This window comes from Telopea speciosissima, chromosome 1, assembly GCF_018873765.1.
Source record: "Telopea speciosissima isolate NSW1024214 ecotype Mountain lineage chromosome 1, Tspe_v1, whole genome shotgun sequence".
Taxonomy (NCBI): Eukaryota; Viridiplantae; Streptophyta; class Magnoliopsida; order Proteales; family Proteaceae; genus Telopea; species Telopea speciosissima.
In genome coordinates this window covers 22,166,519-22,189,622 of record NC_057916.1, presented here as the reverse complement: position 1 = coordinate 22,189,622, position 23,104 = coordinate 22,166,519, and the positions used below count along the sequence as shown (strand labels likewise).

At 40.9% G+C, this 23,104-nt stretch overlaps 1 protein-coding gene and 1 pseudogene across 1 annotated transcript; both read right to left on the bottom strand.

Annotated features, from left to right (window-relative positions):
• Window positions 1–69: 69 nt before the first annotated feature.
• On the bottom strand, window positions 70–12,311 carry LOC122668664 (annotated as a pseudogene).
• Window positions 12,312–20,209: 7,898 nt separating this feature from the next.
• LOC122652614 (3,7-dimethylxanthine N-methyltransferase CkTbS-like) lies at window positions 20,210–21,739 on the bottom strand. Its single transcript, XM_043846434.1, has 3 exons — window positions 21,321–21,739; window positions 20,674–20,943; window positions 20,210–20,563 (listed from the first exon to the last, which is right to left on the bottom strand). The coding sequence occupies exons 1-3, from the start codon at window positions 21,567–21,569 to the stop codon at window positions 20,210–20,212; spliced, it is 873 nt and encodes a 290-aa protein (XP_043702369.1). The 5' UTR covers window positions 21,570–21,739.
• Between the last annotated feature and the right edge of the window lie 1,365 nt (window positions 21,740–23,104).

The window sequence follows — 23,104 nt, the reverse complement described above, 5'->3', positions numbered from 1 at the left end:
CTTAACCAGGAGCCAATTATTTCACACTCAAAGCAAATCTAAACCCAAACTTCTTACATTGAAACTCAATTACTTCCAGCCCTTTCTCTGAAGAGTGATGCCAACGCTCACAAGTTCAATAGGAAGCTTCTTGACCATGTCATCAATTACCAAACGAGTAAATTTCTCATACAATGGTTCTATAATCTCATGTCCAAAGTGGTGAGAAATCAGGGGTTCTGAAACTGATATGATATTTTTAGCTACCTTATCTCCCTTAACCTGCATGTTTGTCTCTTCCTTGTCCCCAAGATCTAGAGCAAATGTTACCAATTGTTTTGTGTCGAAGGAGCCCTCCTTGTCTATTACTTCTTGAATTTCCTCGCATGATGCCGTGTAATATGGCACATTAAAAGAATCTAACTTCTCTTCCTCAATTAGTCCCTGTTGCCAAAAACAAAACAAAAAAAAGCGTACAAGGAAGGAACTTTAGCAATAAGCTAATGGAGTTTCTTCAAGCCCAAAGATATGGTAAGTAGTAGTACTACCTCTGAAACCATAGCTATGAGGGCCTCTGATAATAGTTCCCAATAATCACAGGTAGCTGAGGAGGGGTCGCCGCCTTGTCTACCATGAAGTATCAAGACCATACGAGCGTTGGGGATCAACTCTTTTGATCTCAACTTGATGAGCGAAGTAAAATCCTCTTGAAATTGTTCCAGGTAAGCTTTGCTAACGGGAAGGGGGCTAGTATTGGAGATGTAGATTTTCCCCTTGTTTATTGGAATACCTACTTCACTTGTGAGCCCTGGTGGAACCTGTCAACGAGTTCCATTAATTCTTCCAAAAATATCAGTAATTTATGTAGTGATCTAAATTAAGGACTGAATGCTTAAAGCAAGTTAACAAAAAAAAAAAAAGAAATATAAACGAGAACACCAGGCCAAAATTGAGAAAGACATATCTCGACTTGGTTTCGACAGAAACCCCTCCAACCTAGCGAGAATGGTTCCATCAGGTTCTCGTACACTAGAGATATGGCAAATAGATGGAATCCACTAACTATTTAGGGCATACCCTGTGCACGAGGCTCAATGCACACCTTGATTTGCTGGTGCTTGGTGGGGCCAAGTGACACAGTTGGGAAGTGATGAAACTTAAACTTACTTACCCGAGAGAGCCAGTCAGCCTTGTGGCAAGAATGGACAAGGTGTAAACTATTTAAGGGAACAGTCTCTCGTAGAAGGAACCAGGAGCACCTGCAATGAAACACTTCTTACCATCCTCGCCGATCCTTTCTCCTTCAAGTTGTCGATAATTTTCAAAAAAGAACTTGAACGTTGAGTTGAAATCATTTCCAGGAAGATCATTTAAGAAAACTTGAAGCTCTGGCTGCTTTACACCTAATTCGTTGCACCTTTTCTCTACTTTCCGTTTGATCGTAGTGATCACTGCGAACGTATTAGGACCAAAGGCGCAACCCAAGTCCGCAATGGTTAAGACATTACAGGGAAGGCCCTCGCTCACGAGATCTTCAATGGCCTTCTCTAGGATAGGTTTTGCAGTTGATATCACCGATCTCTGCTCCAACCATAAAAATAAATAAATAAATAAATAAATGAATAAATCACAATAAATACAGCATAGTAATAGGATATAGATTTCGTTCACCATAAGAGTAAAAAAAAATGAAAATGAGTTAGAGCTTAAGATGTACTAACATTGAAAGAATTCTGAGCATAGCTTGTATCTCGTTCTCCATTGGTCATGCATAGGAATTCCTTCACCGCCTCCATGACTTCAGTGATCAATGTATACTCTCACTCGATAATTTGAGTTATTACTTCAACTATGTATATGTATATATAATAAGAGAAAGTTGTCTTCCGCCAGTAGGGAGGAAAGCAACGGGATGGCACACATCCGATGGCCTGCGAGACCAATGTTCTTCACACGTGTGTTATACAAAGTCTTACTAGGAATGACATTTGAGGCCATTCTCTAATTAGGTCAGCATGAGTCCCATTTTTCCTCAATCACAAGTTGTTGATCACATCTTTCCAAATAAAAAAAAAATGTTGTTGACAAAGGGGACCATGATCGAGAGGGTTGTATACCCTGATAGCGAGTGCAGATTGAGTTCCAGAGGCTACTTACATTGAGGAAGATGGTGTTAACCCACCGGGTTGTTGCTCACTCAGTCAAATATTTCGGATCAGGGATTTGTGATTCTTGGTCTGGGTCGTGGATCGTGTAGTGGTGGTTCCCATGTGGATCGGGTAATGATGGTTCCCATGTGATGGGCCTTGGTCGTGGTGGTGTGCCCCAGAGGCGGGTCTTTTGGGGCATGGCCACGCTTCTTTCTAATGAAAAGCGTGGTTCGGGGGCCTTTTTTCTTAGGATCGGCTTTGAAGTTTGGTGCTGTGAGCGATTCTTGTTCTCTTATTGCTGTCTCTTTCACATGGGAGAAATTTATCTGGTCCAACAACATGAAGCGTGGTCGAGTGGATACGGTCTTGGACCGTAGTTTTTGTAATTCTAAATGGTTGGAAGATTTTCAATCATGTTGTCAACAGGTGTTGCACAGATAGTGGTTTCGGATCACTCTCCTTTGGCTATTGCTTCAGACTCTTTGGGGAGGCTTAAAAATGCTCCTTTTAAGAACTTTATCTGAAACTTACCCCTGAGAGTCTGAGTGAACTACAGCTCATTATGAACTACTAATTACAAATCTTCGTGCCGTAAAGGTTGCTTGTCATGCTTCAGATGCTTTCTACAACAAGGACTACCTGTGTTTCCTAGACGATGATCTTAGTTGGTTCGAGGCATCCTCTCAATGAATCATGACCAAGTTGTGCCCTTTCGTTGTCCCCAATGTAAAAAATGAGGCCCGTGCGGGTGATTAAAATAGTGTGGTATAGCCCCGTGCTAATTTGAGAAATGTGGTGGGCTCTTAAGCTATCAGGGACTCGGGGCTTCATAACTTTATCAGAGATCCCTCTGTCAGCAAATCCTAAGCTCCCAAAGCCCATCCACCCAAAACCAAAAATATGGAGCCATTGTCCACAAGGACTTTCCTCTTTCTCACACAGACCTGCACAAGGTTCAGATCAAAATTTATACCACTAAAATATTTAGTATGTCACCATATGTGACTACAGACTCACAGTCATGGAAAGAAATTGAAGGACAAAAAAGCAAGCAAAAAAAAGTGTCAAGGATAGGGTCCGTGATGTACCAATAAGATAATTAAATTAAGGGGAAAATATAGGGACACCCCCTCAAATATGGCATGTTTTCATGTACACCCCCTTATCTTTAAAACCTTTCAAACACACCCCCTCATCTAGTGAAAGTAAGTAAATTAGTGCATCAAACTAACTGCCGCTAGTTTTAAACGTTAATAATCACCCACCTATTTTTTTTAAGACCAAATTGCCCAAATTAAAAGTTTGAAAACTAAAATACCCTAGATTACAACTGTTATTCTGTCTGTATACAGATAACGAAAATCCCATATGTGGCCGTTACTCTACCTGAAGTCTGAGTAAAGATACCCATATTAGCTTTACTCTGTCCGAGAAGAAAGAGGCAAGTCTATCATCCGTCTCCACCTGAGCCGTGGGACATCGCATATTTCGCATTTGATACATTTTTCATTCATTTCTTTTATTTCTTGATAGGTATTTGTCTCTTTTCTTTTTATTATTTTTGGCATAATGTAGACCATTAAAGTAGTTCTCTTTAGTGTACATAGTCAATGATTTTTTCTTTTCTTTGTCGTGTTTAGTACATAATAATTTAGCCGTGCATGTTGGTATAGGACATATTAAGGGAGAATTTTTTAAATCCAGCATATAGTAGAAGATCGGTTTAACTGAGCGAGATGGGGTGCTAATGCCTTTCCATGCTCGTAACCTGACCACTTACCCATAATCTCTAGCCAGACCATATGGAATCACATAGCCCTTTCCGCTAAACCCGGATGGGGCTACACCCATTGGGTCTTTGGCGTTAATCCTAGGTAGCGACTACTTTTTTATTTATAAAGCATGATCTCAATCCCCATAATGATGTATCAAAACGATACGTGATAATCCATCAAAGGCAAATCCTGTCGCCATAAGGCCGAGGAAACCCCCCTCCGAGGACTACGGTACTCACACATAGGTTGTGGATTGACTCTGACTCAGTGGCGGTGTTGTTGGCTGTCTAGTCTGGGTCTATTCCTTAGTTTGTGTGTCAACTATGGAATAACCTTCTTCCGTATTTAAAAACTATCCATTGGAAGATTTCTCACTGTTTTAGAGAAATAAACTCGGTGGCAGATTTTCTTGATTGCTAAGTACTCGGCACAGCACAGTTCATCTTTTGGTGGGGATGATGATTTCCCTTCCCCTGTGAAAGGTTATTTATTAGATGATGCTCTAGGGCGCCAAAGAATCAGGTTTGACTTGAACTTCTTTCTTTGGTGTGGACACCTAAAATTCCCTTTTACACTCTTCCTATATTGGTACGATTATTCAAGTTCGCTGGCCACCAATTTCTACAACACATCAAGGTTAATATTAGGTGAGACAAGACGTAAGTATGATGCACCAATTGGAATTGGAATTGGAATGATCCTATCCATCTTATGTTGCATAACTGCAGCAAAAGGTGTAGGTTAGAAGGATAGACTTTTTCTCCTTGACACCTAATCAATTTTTAACTTTTTATTTTTTTTTCTAATCATGTTACTAAAATTCTCTTCCCCCACCTCCTCGCCAAGAAAAAAAATGAATGGATGTTGTTTTTACAATTCATAGCAACCGTTATGCCTATATCTCATTTATGGAGTGGTTGAAGCCTAATGTTTAATTATTGGAAAAGCTGGTAATCATAAATGGAAAGAATACTCATAGTAAAAAAGTTTTCCATAAACACTAACCTGACATATATGTGAGCTCTATGAACATTACGAGCCAATTTAGTCCTTCTTGGCCTGCGAGATTGAGCAATGTTCGATCTTCACATGTTATGTGAGATAGCATGCTGTTTTTGATCCAATACGTGACATTTGAGGCCATAAATAGATCAGCATGCATGAGTCCCATTTTTTCCTCTAACACATGTTGACTATATATTGAGGGGCATGGAACGGTTCACTTATTGAGGGGCATGGAACAGTTCATAACGAGGAGAGAGTGTGTCAAAGGGGACCGTGAGAAGGTTGGATTCGTTCAATGTCGATTCTAGCTCTAGATATGTATAATCTATGTAAAAGATTTACAAAATTGGTAGATATAAATTATGTTTTACAATTACAAGTTACAACCTTAAAAAGATTTACCAAATCCCTATGAGTAAAAATTGTTAAATGAACAACCAAAAATACTCTCATCATCCTTCTCTTTTCTTGCTTTTATTTTTAATTGATTCCCACCTTTCTTTCTTCGTCTCATTCTCGGGCCTTCTCCTTCCTCTTGATTTGATGAACGATCACGTCTGCAACCACTCAATCCTCCCTCCCCCTGCAACCCCGTCCCACCCTCCCTTGCAAATCGGGCCCGCACCACCACCGCCAAGCACCCCCTCCCTCCCTGCCATCGCCCCTCTTCTCTTCTCTGCAACTCCACCCCCCACTAAGCCCAACCAAAACATTTTTACCCTCAAAATTCATTGAAAAAAAGAATTTTTTTTTAATTAAAAGGTGGGAAAATACAGAGGAAAAGAGTAACAGTACTTTCAAGTTGACTGGAGGCGATTAGTATTCGGTGGAAACCTACATTCAAGCTGCCACAATGGCGAAGGAATTGTAAAGGAAGAAACAAAAAATAACGAAAATCGATTCATTTCAATTTTTAAAATGTATTTTATTTTAATAAAAAAATGGAAGGAGAAATGAAGGAGTTGAATACTATAAGAGGAAGCATTTAAAAGTGGAAGAAGTTGTTGGGATCCGAGTAAAGTGTTGGTTCAGACTGCAGCTATGGTGAACAAGGCCCTCTTGCGATGGTGGTAGTGGCGGTTGGCTGAGGATGAAATTGGGACTGCTTAGGGTTTTAAATAGAAGAACAAAGCAAATTGGAGGTGTTTCTCCGATATGCAACTTTTCTTATTTCAGTAATATGAAATGGAAATATCTGTTTTCACTTCAATTATTTCTTGCTGGTATAACATTTGAGTCGATTGCGGAAAATTCCCGATGGCATTGAGCAGCCTTCACATCTGTCTTCTTTCCCTAGTGAGCTCTTATGCTAAAGAGGTCATGATCTTCCGAGGATAATGATTTCATTGGATGCGGACTGGTGAAGCTATTGAGAAACGGTTTGAGTTTTCCTATGAAGAATCAATCGTTACATAGATCTCGCTTTAATGCTAGCTACTCCCACCCATCACCATCAAGTAAGTCTTAAGGGAAAACAAAATTTGAGAGTTTCATTATTTTCAGAACTCGGTTTATGAGATTTTAGTGCTACAGTTGCACAGGGATTTGCAGAGATAATGGAGTCAGCTGCGCAGGGTCGAGGCTAATGACAAGGGATCATGGTGGGGCAGGTTTACAGGGGAAGGAGGAAAATTGAGTGAGCAGGAGTGTGCCAGAGGGAAGAAATGATGGGTAGAGGTGGCGGTGGTGATGGTGGTGCGGGTTTGTAGGGGAGGGGGAGGGAGTGGTTGAGGAGGTGTTCATCGGAGGAGGAAGAAGAAGAAGAAGGGTGGGTCAATAAAAATTAAAATATTAGGAAAATTAAATAAAGAATAAAAAAAGAGGGGAGGGAGAATGACACTGATGGTATTTTAGGTTGTTAGTTTGGCATTTTTTAGTCAAATGGGGATTTGGTAATTCTTTTCAACGTAGTAATTTGTATTTGTAAAACATAATTTTCATCTACCGATTTTGTAAATCTTTTTGCTATCTAAGTAGATCTAAGCAATTTCCCCTATATATATTAGGACAGCCCACTTGCTTTGTTTCATTGATATATATTTATGTAAATGAGCCTTATATGTCGCCCACTTGAGTCTTTCATAAATGATATTTTGATATTATATTTTTTTAAATTTCACGATCTCACATGTTAGAGTGATCCATGCACTTTTAAATTCATCTAAACGCTCTTATATCATCTTTCCTCCCTGGTACTGTCTCTCCTCCAACCTCCCTCACTCCTATTGACATAACAATGATTTAAATAATCAATGTGAAGAGGCACAGAGTACTCGCCTTTGGCTCAAAGAACCTTTTGGGTTAGAATATTAATTCACTAGACATATCTCTTTTTTAGTTGCAGTAATGGTTTAGTAGAGAAGCCTTATGACACAATTCCCATGACCATCTTCGAGTTGCTTTCACAGTTTCTCCTGCTAGGGGCTTTCGATGGGCTTGTTCGAGTGGGTTTCAAAAATTTCTTCAGTGAACAAGTCTCTGCCTCTATGAAGACCTATATGGACTCATTCGTGGAAGCAGTGTTTGAAGTAGGCATCATTACCAGTGTACTTTTTGTTTATGTAACCAGCAAGATTAGTGAGACAGGTGGGAAACAGATCACCTCAATTTGTCTGTCCGTCAAGTTCCTCTATTCCCTCTAATAGAGCTAGGGAGGTGGACCCCATCCGGGCAGTGTGTTCGGGCAGGGGGTAGGATGGTCATTTCTGTCTCCCTATTAGATGGAATTGAGGAAATTGATGGGCAGGCAAATTAAAGGGATAAAGATCCGAGCCGGGTGGGCGACAAGGGTGGTTCCAATATACCCTAAATAAAAGCCGCCTTGATAATTACTATTGGACATTCACAGTATTGTGCACTATCAACCTTGTTTTCTTTGTTTTCATTTCCTGTTGTTGCTACTCATACAAGGATGATTATGAAATTGATCAAGATGAACAAGTGGAAGTTTGAGCAACCCCTAGCTACTACCTATGATGGATGATTTGCCCTGACTTCATTTTACATTCCTCCCCCAAAAGCAAAAAGGAAGCTTTGCTTGATTGACAAACGAACCCACACGGTCCATTTGAAGTTTTTTGGTCATTTTTTCTTTTTGTTTTAAAAAAAAAAAGCGAATCAAATCGGTTTAATCGAATCAAACCAAAATGAACCAAATCATACCTGAATAAGTAAACTGAACCGGGCCACCAGCCCACCCAAATGGGTCACCAGGGTCAGATTCCGGGTCAAAAAATGGATCACCATTTGGGTCTCGGGTCGGGTCAGCGTTGACCGGGTCAGGAATCTTTGACCTGGGTAGGGTCTGACCGGGTCAAGCTTGACCCGCAAGTAACCGCTGACGTCAGCCCTATGACGTCAGATGACGTTATAATCGTTACGAGTTTTTTTTTTTTCTTGCAACTGCCCCTGGCGCGTGGATCTCACTCGCGGCTTCGGCTGGCGGTGACAATCCACAGGTCACCACGATCGTCTCTCTGAGCCCTTGTCACCCATCTACAAATTTTTGACTTTCGCCGGTGGAAAAATCCGACAGCTGCCAAAACGTGCGGTTTCGCCCAAAATCCAACCAAAATCCCTATTTCCACCGTCAAAACTCTATCCAAGTTCTTAATCAATTGATCCTAGGTCTGTATAGTCGGCTCTGATGCCATTTGTTAGAACACGTAAGGGTTTTGTCAAACCCGAATCCACCCCCATACAGAGATCTTGAATACAATTGAATCAAATAACGCAGGGAAAGCCAAGTGTACCTGGCACCCACGTGTGCTGATGAATAACAAATAAGATCGCCTCCAATAGCTGCAACAATTCGTTAGATAATGAATGCAATCCGCGATGGGGATCTTCTGCCGTCTCCTAGATTCTCCCACAGCTCCCTTTCTTGTGGAGAAAAGAGAAAAGAGAATAGTGACAGTAGGGACCCCTCATCAGTAGTATTTATATTACTCCCCAACCCTAACCCACTTCCACAATGGGCCAGGCCGGTCTGATCCATCTCAATAAAATAGTAGCAACCACGTCAGCCCTTGTATTTCTTGGTCCCCATCAATGATCATCCTGATAATTAATTAAGCTCACACTCGTTTCATTTTGGGAAAATCCTAAAAAATGGTTCCTTTGTTGATAATCGTCATTGTTTGTGGTGTTGTGTTGGCCATTGGGAACACTTATTTTCTTGAGCAAGCAAACCACATGAATCTTATGGTCGGACACCTAAAATTCCCTTATACACTCTTTCTATTTTTTGATGGGTGCTCAAGTTCGATGGCCAAATATTATTGTTACAAGAGACGTCCATTGTTATTAGGTGAGACAAGACGCACGCAAGTATGTTGCAACAATTGGAATTGGAAGTATAATGATCATATCCATCTTTTATTGCATACATGCAGCAAAGGTGGAGGTCAGCAGGATAGATGTTATTGAAAGATCGATATGGTTTAGTAGAGAAGCCTTATGACACAATTCCCATGACCATATTCGAGTTGCTTCCACAGTTTCTCCTGTTAGGGGCTTTCGATGGGCTTGCTCGAGAGGGTTTCCAAAATTTCTTTAGTGATCAGGTCTCTGCCTCTATGAAGGCCTATATCAACTCAGTCGTGGAGGCAGTGTTTGGAGTAGGCATCATTTCCAGTGTCCTTTTTGTTTATGTAACCAACAAGGTTAGTGAGATGGGTGGGCGACAAGGGTGGTTCCAATTTGCCCTTAATCAAAGCCGCCTTGATAATTACTATTGGACATTGGCAGTATTGAGCACTATCAACCTTGTTCTCTTTGTTTTCGTTGCCTGTTACTTCCCATACAAGGATGCTGAAATTGAAGATGAACAACTGTAAGTTTGAGAAACCCTTACCACCCAAAGAAAACAAAAAAGGCTTTTTCTCCTTGACACCCGATTAATTTGCAACTTTTTCTTTTTTCCAATCATGTTACTTAAAATTTCCAAAAAAATAAAATAAAAATGAAGTATGTTGCTTCTACAATTCTTAACAACCTTAATGCCTATATCATATCTCATTTATGGAGTTGTTGAGCCTAATGTTTTAATTATTGCAACTATATATGGGGATGTCACCTTATAGCGATCTTCAACCCTGTCCCCTCTTTCCAAATTTTTGATGTGTGTGTGTGTGTGAATTCAGATCCTCTTCAATGACATTTAACCACCAGAGTCGATCTCCCACCATCCATGGGGTGTGGTTCCCACATCCTAGAGGTGCTCCCCACCCCCCATGGATGGTGGGAGGTCGACTCTAGTGTTTAAATGTCATTGGAGAAGATCCATAGTGAGTGAGTGAGTGAGTGAATGTGTGTGTGAGGCCTCTCGTGCAGCCTCACACAGCAAAGTATGGACCCCACCCAGGCAGGTTGGTGGGGCAGTCGGTAGGGCGGTCATTTCACCTCTGCCTGTGAGGCCGCATAGGCAGGAGGCAGCAGAGAGAGAGAGAGAGAGAGAGAGAGAAAAAAAGAAAATTAAAGTGATAGATTTTTTCAGCTAAAACTTCCCTGTTTTTAACCATGAAACTCGATATTGTGAGCAGTTACCCGGATAACTTTATTAATGGCGGAAAATTAAAACGTACAAAGATTTTTTCCTAGGGGAGAGGACAACTACCGTAACCAGGAGCTAGTTATTTCACACTCAAAGCAAATCTAAGCCCAAACTTCTTACATTGAAACTCAATTACTTCCAGCCCTTTCTCTGAAGAGTGATGGCAATGCTCACAAGTTCCATAGGAAGCTTCTTGACCATGTCATCAATTACCAAACGAGTAAATTTCTCATATAATGGTTCTATAATCTCATGCCCAAAGTGGTGAGAAATCAGAGGTTCTGAAACTGATATGATATTTTTATTTACCTTATCTCCCTTAACCTGCATGTTTGTCTCTTCCTTGTCCCCAATATCTAGAGCAAATGTTACCAATTGTTTTGTGTCGTAGGAGCCCTCCTTGTCTATTACTTCTTGAATTTCCTCGCATGATGCCGTGTAATATGGCACATTAAAAGAATCTAACTTCTCTTCCTCAATTAGTCCTTGTTGCCAAAAAAAAACTCCTAATTAGTTAAAAAAAAAAATATGCATGCATGGAAGGAACTTTAGCAATAAGCTAATGGAGTTTCTTAAAGCCCATAGATATGTAAGTAGTATTACTATGTACCTCCGAAACCATAGCTATGAGGGCCTCTGATAATAGTTCCCAATAATCATAGGTAGCTAAGGAGGGGTCGCCGCCTTGTCTACCGTGAAGTATCAAGACCATACGAGCATTGGGGATCAACTCTTTTGATCTCAACTTGATGAACGAAGTAAAATCCTCTTGTAATTGTTCCAGGTAAGCTTTGTTGACGGGAGGGGGGCTAGTATTGGAGATGTAGATTTTTCCCTTGTTTATTGGAATACCTACTTCACTTGTGAGCCCTGGTGGAACCTGTCAACGATTTCCATTAATTCATTCAAAAATATCAGTAATTTATGTAGTGATCTAAATTAAGGACTGAACGCTTAAAGCAAGTTAAAAAAAGAAAAGAAAGAAGAAATATATAAAAGAGAACACCAGGCCAAAAATGAGAAACACATATCTCGACTTGGTTTCAACAGAAACCCCTCCAACCCAGCGAGAAAGATTCCATTAGGTTCTCGTATGAGAATATAGATGGAATCCACTAACTATTTAGGGTGTATCCAGTGCACGATGCTCAATGCACACCTTGATTTGCTGGTGCTTGGTGGGGCCCAGTGAAATAGTTGGGAAGTGATGAAACTTAAATTTACTTACCCGAGAGAGCCAGTGCGCACTGTAGCAAGAATGGACAAGGTGTAAACTATTCAAGGGGAATAGTCTCTAGTAGAAGGAGCCAGGAACACCTGCAATGAAACACATCTTACCACCCTCGTCGATCCTTCCTCCTTCAAGTTGTTGATAATTTTCAAAAAAGAACTTGATCGTTGAGTTGAAATCATTTCCAGGAAGATCATTTAAGAAAACTTGAAGCTCTGGCTGCTTTACACCTAATTCGTTGCACATTTTCTCTACTTTTCGTTTGATCGTAGTGATCACTGTGAACGTATTAGGACCGAAGGCGTAACCCAAGTCCGCAATGGTTAAGACATTAGAGGGAAGGCCCTCGCTCACGAGATCTTCAATGGCCTTCTCTAGGATAGGTTTTGCAGTTGATATCACCGATCTCTGCTCCAACCATTAAAAAAAAAAATAAAAATAAAAATTAATCACAATATATATAGCAAAAGTAATAGGATATAGATTTCGTTCACCATAAGAGGAAAAAAAAAATGAAAATGAGTTAGAGCTTACGATGTACTAACATTGAAAGAATTCTGAGCATAGCTTGTATCTCGTTCTCCATTACTCATGCATAGGAATTCCTTCACCCCCATGACTTCAGTGATCAATTAATGTATACTCTGATCACTCGATAACGTTTCTATGTATATTTTGAGTTATTACTTCAACTATGTATGTATATATAATAAGAGAAAGTTTGTTGTCTTCCACCAGTAGGGAGGAAAGCAACCGGATGGCACACAGCCGATGGCCTGTGTGTTATACAAAGTCTTATTTGGAATGCTATTTTTGTTCCAAGACATGACATTTGAGGCCATTCCCTAATTAGGTCAGCATGACATTCTCTAATTAGGTCAGCATGAGTCTGGTTTTCGCTCACTCAGTCAAAACTCGGGAGTTAACTCGGCTAGAGTGGACAAGATTTGCTAGCAAAAGTCTTGCCGTGCAATATAATTCAAAAGATAAAGCGGTTAGAGATGGGATTGGGGTCACCTTAATTGACTGTAATCATTTAAAAGAGACAGCTCTTAGAAAAGGAGTTGTAGGATCGGATGTGGCGACAAGGATCCCTTCAATTATTTTGGCTACTTAAACTGTAGCAAACGAATTAAACATGTTAGTGGAAGAGTTCGAGATGGAGAGAGGCGGGACTGTTCCTCACACAGATCCATTGAAGGGGGACATTCCTTACCGTTTTAAATCCCCCACTGTGAGGTAGGGATGTAAATGGATAACCGAAATCCGAATCCGAATTTGCATCCGTATTCGTTTAGGGGCATCCGTATTCGTTTAGAGATATCCGGAAAATAATCCGAATTCTCCGATTAAAATCCGTCCGAAAAAAAATCCGAATACTTAATAATAAAAAATTAAGAAAATAATGATTTCAAGGGTTTTTGAAGATTAAATAAGTTCTAGAATATGATGAAAAGAGAATCATGATCTAAGAGATATGGATTGAGAGTGAATTGTATCCGCTAGGGGGAGGAAGGTCCGGGTTACACAAGGCAGAGATGTAAACGGATGGTCGAAAATCCGAATCCGATCCGCATCCGAATCCGTTTAGAGGTATCCGTATTCGACCAGGGAATATCCGGCTCCGATCACATCCGATCCGTATCCGATCCGAATCCGATCCGTTTACATCCCTACTGTGAGGTTCATTAGAAGCTTTAGTCCCACTATGATACAGGTCTACGCCCACATGCTCAAGGCGTGGAATCCGACGGATAACCACCGCCTACAGATTGTTTCTATGGCTAAACGAACCAAACACAATGGAAAGTACCATTTTACCCCATTTGGATAAGACATTTAGATAGGAATAAGACGGTACATTCAGCCTTGCTACAGTAGTAGGGGCAGACAGAGTTAGAGGAGTCGACTTGGTCTTTCAAAGGATCGTTTTTTCTTCAAGGTCCTTGCTGATGAGTTGGATGGGTTGACCGGTTGGACGATAATGTCACTGGCTTATGTGAGCTTATACTGACGCTTCCACACGTATTAAAATGGCATCATTATTGAAATGGGATCTACATGCTTTGACTAGTGGTGTTCCCTATTTGGAAGGTCCACAATCTGAGATTTGTATTTTAAATTCAAATATTTCGGATCAGGGATTTGTGACTCTTGGTCTGGGTCGTGGATCGGGTAGTGGTGGTTCCCATGTGATGGATCATGGTCGTGGTGTGGTGCCCTACAGGCGAGTCTTCCAGGGGCATGCATGGGGACGTTATCCGTGGGGGTCTAAATCGACAAGTTGTCAATGAAGATATTTCTTAGGAACATTAGAGGCATAAAAAAGAATGCCGCTTGGTTGGCTTTGTCGGCTCTGTTATTGGAGCATGGTTCAGATTTAGTCTGCATTATGGAGCCAAAGGTGGAAGTTAGTAATTTAATTTCCTGTGCTGTATTTTAATAAACTAGGTTATGTGGCACACGGACCTAATTCATAATGTTCGCCCTGGAATGGTCCCTAATATCTGGGTAGTTTGGAAATTGGGATTGGAAAAGCCTTCAATGATTTCTTTGTCAGATCAACAAATTACTTTTTCTGTGGTTTCAAAAGGTATCGTGTCTTTCCTATATGTGATTCATGCAAGCTGCTTTAGAGTGAATCGTAGAGATTTGTGGTTGGAATTGGTTTCCCTTAATTATGTGAATGTGCCTTGGTTGGTGGTAAGAGATTTTAATGCTACGCTTCTTTCTAATGAAAAGCGTGGTCCGAGGGCTTTTTGCTTAGGATCGGCTTTGAAGTTTGGTGCTATGAGCGATTCTTGTTCTCTTATTGCTGCCTCTTCACATGTGAGAAAATTAACTTGGTCCAACAACATGAAGTATGGTCGGGTGGATGCGGTCTTGGAACGTAGTTTTTGTAATTCTAAATGGTTGGAAGTTTTTCAGTCATGTTGTCAACGGGTGTTGCATAGGATGGTTTCGGATCACTCTCCTCTGGTTATTACTTTAGACTCTTTGGGGAGGCCTAAAAATGCTCCTTTTAGGAACTTTATATGAAACCTACGCTTGAGAAGCTAAGTGAACTGCAGCTCATTATGAACTACTAACTACAAATCTTCGTGTCGTAAAGGTTGATTGTCATGCTTCAGATGCTTTTCGCAATAAGGGCTACCAATGTTTCCTGGACGATGATCTCAGTTGGTTCGAAGCATCCTCTCAATGAATTGTGACCAAGTTGTGCCCTTTCATTGTCCCCAAAGCCAAAAATGAAGCCCCTGCAGGTGATTAAAACAGTGCGGTATAGCCCTGTGCTAATTTAAGAAATGTGGTGACTCTTAAGCTATCAAGGACTCAGGGCTTCATAACTTTATCAGAGATCCCTCTATCAACAAATCCTAAGCTCCCAAAGCCCATCCACCCAAAACAAAAAATAGAGCCATTGTCCACAAGGACAAAGGATTTCCTCTTTCTTGCACAAACCTGCACAAGGTTCAGATCAAAATTTATACCACTGTAGACACTGAATTTTGTCACCCCCCGGCGATGATGACAACAGGACACAGACAGACATCGGTATCTCTCTCAAGAAGGACTTTTGTCCCTACATCTGAACCAAATCACCCTAACATCCCTAAAATGACTTATCATACCCTTTTACTAAACGCTAAAGGAGGGCTCCTTCCCACGGCACCGTGGAGGCGTGTACTTGATTTCTACAGCACCATGAAGGGGTGTGACATCAGCCTGCTGATGTCACCCACGGTGCCGTGGACATCTCCACGGCACCGTGGAAGGCTTATCTGGCCAAGGGTGAGGGTCCCCCCTCCCTCATTTCTCAAGTTTTTCTCGGGTAAGGAGACCCTCCAGGGCTTGTTTTGCCCCCTTTTCACCCTCTTTTCCTCCGTCTTTCCCTCATGAGTATGTGAGTGAGTGGAGTTCTTCGACGTGGGTAGATCCTTCGGTTACCCATCCAAACATAGAGCGATTCTGCTATTGGGTATTGTTATCCCGTCAGTGTACGGATAACAAAAAACCCCCTTCACAGCTGTTATTCTGTCTGAATACAGATAACAAGAATCCCTTATATAGCCGTTACTCTGCCCGAAGTTTGAGTAGCAAAATCCATCTCATATAGTCCTTACTCTGTCCGACAAGAGAGAGACAAGCTGATCGTCCGTCTCCACTTGAGCCATGGGACATCACATATATGCATATTTCGCCCTCTATGCGCTTTCATTTGTTTCTTGCATTTCTAGACAGGTATCTGTCTCTTTTCCTCTCATTATTTTTGGCATAATATAGACAATTAAAGTAACTCGTTTTAGTGTACATAGTAAATGATTTTTCTTTCTTTGTCATGATTAGTGCATCATAACTTTGCCTTACATGTTAGTATAGGATATTATTAAGGGAGAATATTCGAAAACCAGCATCTAGTAGAAAGATCGGTTTATCCGGGCGAAGTGGGTGCCTAACACCTTTCCACCCTCGTAACCTGACTACTTACCCTGATTCTCTGACCAGACCATATGGAATCATGTAACCCTTTCCGGTAACCCCGGATGGGGCTACACCCATTGGGTCCTAGGCCCTAACCCTAGGTGGCGACTCCATTTTTTTATAAAGCATGATCCTAATCCCCATGATGATATATCAGAACGATACACCGTTTTTCACCGAACCCAATCCTTGTCGCCAAGAGGCTGAGGAACCCTCGTCCTGAGGACCACGGTACTTACAACCACTAAAATATTAGTATGTCACCATATGTGACTACAGACTCACAGTCATGGAAAGAAATTGAAGGACAAAAAAGCAAGCAAAAAAAAGTGTCAAGGATAGGGTCAGTGATGGACCAATAAGATAATTAAATTAAGGGGAAAATATAGGGACACCCCCTCAACTATGGCATGTTTTCATGTACACCCCCTCATCTTTAAAGCCTTTCACACACACCCCCTCATCTATTGAAAGTAAGTAATTAGTGCATAGTTCGATTTAGTGTACATAGTCAATGATTTTTTCCTTTCTTTGTCATGTTTAGTGCATCATAATTTAGCCGTGCATATTGGCATATAACATATTAAGGGAGAATTTTTTAAATCTAGCATCTAGTAGAAAGATCGGTTTAATTGGGCGAGATGGGGTGTTAATACCTTCCCATGCTTGTAACCTGACCATTTATCCATAATCTCTAGCCAGACCATATGAAATCACGGAGCCCTTTCCGCTAACTCCGGATGGGGCAACACCCATTGGGTCTTAGGCGTTAATCCTAGGTAGCGACTCCTTTTTTTTTTTATAAAGCATGATCTCAATCCCCATAATGATGTATCGAAACGATATGCGATAATCCATCAAAGGCAAATCCTATCGCCATAAGGCCGAGGAAACCCCCCTCCGAGGACTACGGTACTCACACATAGGTTGTGGATTGAGTCTGACTCAGTGGCGGTGTTGTTGGCTGTCCAGTCTGGGTCTGTTCCTTGGTTTGTGCGTCAATTATGGAATAGCCTTCTTCCGTATTTGAAAGCTATCCATTGGAAGATGTCTCACTGTTTCAGAGAAGTGAACTCGGTGGCAGATTTTCTTGCTAAGTACTCGGCAAAGCATGGTTCATCTTTTGTTTGGGATGATGATTTCCCTTCCCCTGTGAAAGATTATTTATTAGATGATGCTCTACGGCGCCAAAGAATCCGGTTTGACTAGAACCTCTTTCTTTGGTGTGGACACCTAAAATTCCCTTTTACACTCTTTCTATATTGGTACGATTATTCAAGTTCGCTGGCCACCAATTTCTACAATACATGAAGGTTAATAATAGGTGGGACAAGACGTAAGTATGCTGCACCAATTGGAATTGGAATTGGAATGATCCTATCCATCTTATGTTGCATAACTGCAGCAAAAGGTGTAGGTTTGAAGGATAGACTTTTTCTCCTTGATACCTAATCAATTTTTAAACTATTTTTTTTTTTTCTAATTATGTTACTAAAATTTCCCCCCCCCCCTCTCCTCCCCAAGAAAAAAAAAATAGCAACCGTTATGCCTGTATCTCATGTATGGAGTGGTTGAAGCCTCATGTTTATATAATTGGAAAAGCTGGTAATCATAAATGGAAAGAGTACTCATAGTAAAAAAGTTTTCCATAAACGCTAACCTGAGCCAATTTAGTATGTTCTGAGTTATTACTTCAATTATGTATGTATATAGAATAAAAGAAAGTTGTCTTCCACCAGTAGTAGGGAGGAAAGCAACCGGATGGCGCACATCCTATGGCGTGCGGGACCAATGTTCTTCACGTGTGTGTTATACAAAGTCTTATTTGGAATGCTATTTTTGAGTCCATTTTCTAGTTAGGTCAGCATGAGTCCGATTTTTCCTCAATCACATGATCGAGAAGGTTGTATACCCTGATAGCGAGTGCAGATTGAGTTTCAGAAGCTACTTACATAGAGGAAGATGGAGTTAACCCACCGGGTTGTCGCTCACTCAGTCAAAACTCAGGAGTTAACCCACCGGGTTGTCGTTCGCTCAGTCAAAATTCAGGAGTTAACTCGGCTGGCGTGAACAAGATTTGCTAGCAAAAGTCTTGCCGTGCAATGCAATTCAAAAGATAAAGCGGTTAGAGATGGGATTGGGGTGGGGTCACTTCAATTGACTGTAATCTTCTAAAAGAGACAGCTGTTAGAGAAGTAGTTGTAGGATTGGATGTGGCTGCGGGTCCTAGAGATGATCCTCAACAGGTGATCCCCTATAGTTGAAGCTGGGAATTGGTTTCTTCTTAGAGACAGGGATCCTTTCAATTATTTTGGCTACTCAGATAATTAAATTTGTTAGTGGAAGAGTACGAGAGAGGCGGGACTGTTTCTTACACAGATCCATTGAAGGGGGACATTCCATACCGTTCTAGATCCCCCACTGTGAGGTTCATTAGAAGCTTTAATCCCACTATGATACAGATATACGCCCACCTGCTCAAGGCTTGGAATCCGACGGATAACCACCGCCACCAGATCGCTCTTACGGCTAAACGAATCAAACGCGGTGGAAAGTACCGTTTTATCTTCACTTAGGCAAAGCATTCAGACAAGGGTAAGACGGTACATTCAACCTTGCTTGTGTGTGAAGCCCACACGACCCTAGGGGTAGGCGGAATTAGAAGAGTCGAATTGGTCTTTCTAAGGATCGTTTTTTTTTTCAAGGTACTTGCTGAAGAGTTGGATGGGTTGACCAGTAGTGTCATAATTCATGACATGGACGATAACGCCACTGGCTTATGTGAGCTTATACCATGCTTCCACATGTATTAAAATGGCATCGTTATGGAAATGGGACCCACATGCTTTGACTGGTGGTGTTCCCTATTTGGAAGGTCCACAATCTGATCGAGATTTGTATTTCGTCGTCAAATATTTTGGATCAGGGATTTGTGACTCTTGCGGAAATCGATCAAATGACTATTGCAGTTGAGAAGAGGGATTTATATGGGGCCAAGACACAGGATATTAACAATGCTGGTCGCAAGCATTTTGAGCGATTGGCGTTTAAATCGACAAGTTATCAATAAAGATCTTTTTTTGGAACATTAGAGGCGTCAATAATAATGGACGTCTCTTGTAACAATAATATTTGGCCAGGGTGGTTCCAATTTACCCGTAATCAAAGCCGCCTTGATAATTACCATTGGACATTGGCAGTATTGAGCACTATCAACCCTGTTCTCTTTGTTATCACTGCCCGTTACTACCCATAAAGGATGGTGAAATTGAAGATGAACAACTAGAAGTTTGAGAAACCCCAACCACAAAAAGAAAGAAAAAAAAAAAAAAAACCTTTTTCTCCTTGACACCCAATTAATTTGCAACTTTTTCTTTTTTCCAATCATATTACTTAAAATTTCCAAAAAATAAAAATTGAAGTATGTTGCTTCTACAATTCTTAGAAACCTTAATGCCTATATCTCATTTATGGACTTGTTGAGCCTAATGTTTTATTTATTGCTTTTATATATGTGGATGCAACCTTATAGCGATCCTCAACCCTGCCCCTTCTTTCCAAATTTTTGGTGTGTGTGTGTGTGAGAATTCAGATCCTCTTCAATCACATTTAACCATCAAAGTCGATCTCCCACCATCCATGGGGTGTGGTCCCCACATCTTAGAGGTACTCCCCACACCCCATGGAGGCATGGATAGTGGGAGATCGACTCTGGTGTTTAAATGTCATTGGAGAAGATCCATAGTAAGTGAGTGTGTGTGTGTGTGTCAGACCACACGGGCACAAGGCAGCACAGAGAAAGAATGATAGAAAAAAAGAAAATTAAAAGGACAAAGATGTTTTCAGCTAAAACTTCCTTGTTTTTAACCATGAAACTCGATATTGTGAGCAATTGCTCGGACAACTTTATTAATGGCGGAAAATTAAAAGTACAAAGATTTTTTGCTTGCGGAAGGCTATCCACCTTAACCAGGAGCCAATTATTTCACACTCAAAACAAATCTAAACCCAAACTTCTTACATTGAAACTCAATTACTTCCAACCCTTTCTCTGAAGAGTGATGGCAATGCTCACAAGTTCAATAGGAAGTTTCTTGACCATGTGATCAATTACCAAACGAGTAAATTTCTCATACAATGGTTCTATAATCTCATATCCAAAGTGGTGAGAAATCAGGGGTTCTGAAACTGATCTGATATTTTTAGCTACCTTATCTCCCTTAACCTGCATGTTTGTCTCTTCCTTGTCCCCAATATCTAGAGCAAATGTTACCAATTGTTTTATGTCGAAGGAGCCCTCCTTGTCTATTACTTCTTGAATTTCCTCGCATGATGCCGTGTAATATGGCACATTAAAAGAATCTAACTTCTCTTCCTCAATTAGTCCCTGTTGCCAAAAACAAAACAAAAAAAAAAAAAAGCGTACATGGAAGGAACTTTAGCAATAAGCTAATGGAGTTTCTTAAAGCCCAAAGATATGGTAAATAGTAGTACTACCTCTGAAACCATAGCTATGAGGGCCTCTGATAATAGTTCCCAATAATCACAGGTAGCTGAGGAGGGGTCGCCGCCTTGTCTACCATGAAGTATCAAGACCATACGAGCGTTGGGGATCAACTCTTTTGATCTCAACTTGATGAACGAAGTAAAATCCTCTTGAAATTGTTCCAGGTAAGCTTTGCTGACAGTAGGGGGGCTAGTATTGGAGATGTAGATTTTCTCCTTGTTTATTGGAATACCTACTTCACTTGTGAGCCCTGGTGGAACCTGTCCACGATCGAGTTCCATTAATTCATTCAAAAATATCAGTAATTTATGTAGTGATCAAAATTAAGGACTGAACGCTTAAAGCAAGTTAACAAAAAAAAAAAAAAAAGAAATATAAATGAGAACACCAAGCCAAAAATGAGAAAGACATATCTCGACTTGGTTTCAACAGAAACCCCTCCAACCTAGCGAGAATGGTTCCATCAGGTTCTCGTATGAGAATTATTCACGTACACCAAAGATATGGCACATAGATGGAATCCACTAACTATTTAGGGCATACCTAGTGCACGAGGCTCAATGCACACCTTGATTTGTTGGTGCTTGGTGGGGCCAAGTGAAACCGTTGGAAAGTGATGAAACTTAAATTTACTCACCCGAGAGAGCCAGTGCGCACTGTAGCAAGAATGGACAAGGTGTAAACTATTTATGGGGAACAGTCTCTCGTAGAAGGAGCCAGGAACACCTGCAATGAAACACATCTTACCACCCTCGTCGATCCTTCCTCCTTCAAGTTGTTGATAATTTTCAAAAAAGAACTTGAACGTTGAGTTGAAATCATTTCCAGGAAGATCATTTAAGAAAACTTGAAGCTCTGGCTGCTTTACACCCAATTCGTTGCACATTTTCTCTAATTTTCGTTTGATCGTAGTGATCACTGTGAACGTATTAGGACCGAAGGCGCAACCCAAGTCCGCAATGGTTAAGACATTAGAGGGAAGGCCCTTGCTCACGAGATCTTCAATGGCCTTCTCTAGGATAGGTTTTGCAGTTGATATCACCGATCTCTGCTCCAACCATCCCAAAAAAAAAAAAAATTTAAATCACAATATATACAGCGAAAATAATAGGATATAGATTTCCTTCACCATAAGAGGGAAAAAAATAATGAAAATGAGTTAGAGCTTAAGATGTACTAACATTGAAAGAATTCTGAGCATAACTTGCATCTCGTTCTCCATTACTCATGCGTAGGAATTCCTTCACCCCCATGACTTCAGTGATAAATCAATATATACTCTGATCACTCGATAACGTTTCTATATATGTTTTGAGTTATTACTTCAACTATATATGTATATATAATAAGAGAAAGTTGTCTTCCACTAGTAGGGAGGGAAGCAACTGGAAGGCGCACATCCGATGGCGTGCGAGACCAATGTTCTTCACATGTGTGTTATACAAAGTCTTATTTGGAATGCTATTTTTGTTCCAATACATGACATTTGAGTCCATTCTCTAATTAGGTCAGCATGACATTTGAGGCCATTCTCTAATTAGGTCAACATGAGTCCCATTTTTTCTCAATCACATGATCGAGAAGGTTGTATACCCTGATAGCGAGTGCAGATTGAGTTCCAGAGGCTACTTACATTGAGGAAGATGGAGTTAACCCACCGGGTTGTCACTCACTCAGTCAAAACTCGGGAGTTAACTCGGCTGGTGTGAACAAGATTTGCTAGCAAAAGTCTTGCCGTGCAATATAATTCAGAAGATAAAGCGGTTTGAGATGGGATTGGGGTGGGGTCACCTCAATTGACTGTAATCTTTTGAAAGAGACAACTGTTAGAGAAGGAGTTGTAGGATCGGATGTGGCGACAAGGAATGAAGATCGAGGCTGCGGGTCCTAGAGATGATCCTCAACAGGTGATCCCCTATAGTTGAAGCTGGGAATTGGTTTCTTCTTAGAGACAGGGATCCTTTCAATTATTGTGGCTACTCAGATAAGTAAATATGTTAGTGGAAGAGTTCGAGAGAGGCGGGACTGTTTCTTACATAGATCCATTGAAGGGGGACATTCCATACCGTTTTAGATCCCCCACTGTGAGGTTCATTAGTAGTTTTAATCCCACTGTGATACAGATCTACGCCCACCTGCTCAAGGCTTGGAATCCGATGGATAACCACCGCCACCAGATTGTACCTACCGCTAAATGAACCAAACGCAATAGAAAGTACCGTTTTATCTTCGTTTGGACAAGGCGTTCAGACAGAGGTAAGGTGGTACATTCAGCCTTACTTGTGTGTGGAGCCTACACAACAGTAGGGGCAGGCGGAATTAGAAGATTCAAATTGGTCTTTCTAAGGATTGTTTTTTCTTCAAGGTCCTTGCTGATGAGTTGGTTGGGTTCACCGGTTGGATCGTAATTCATGACATGGA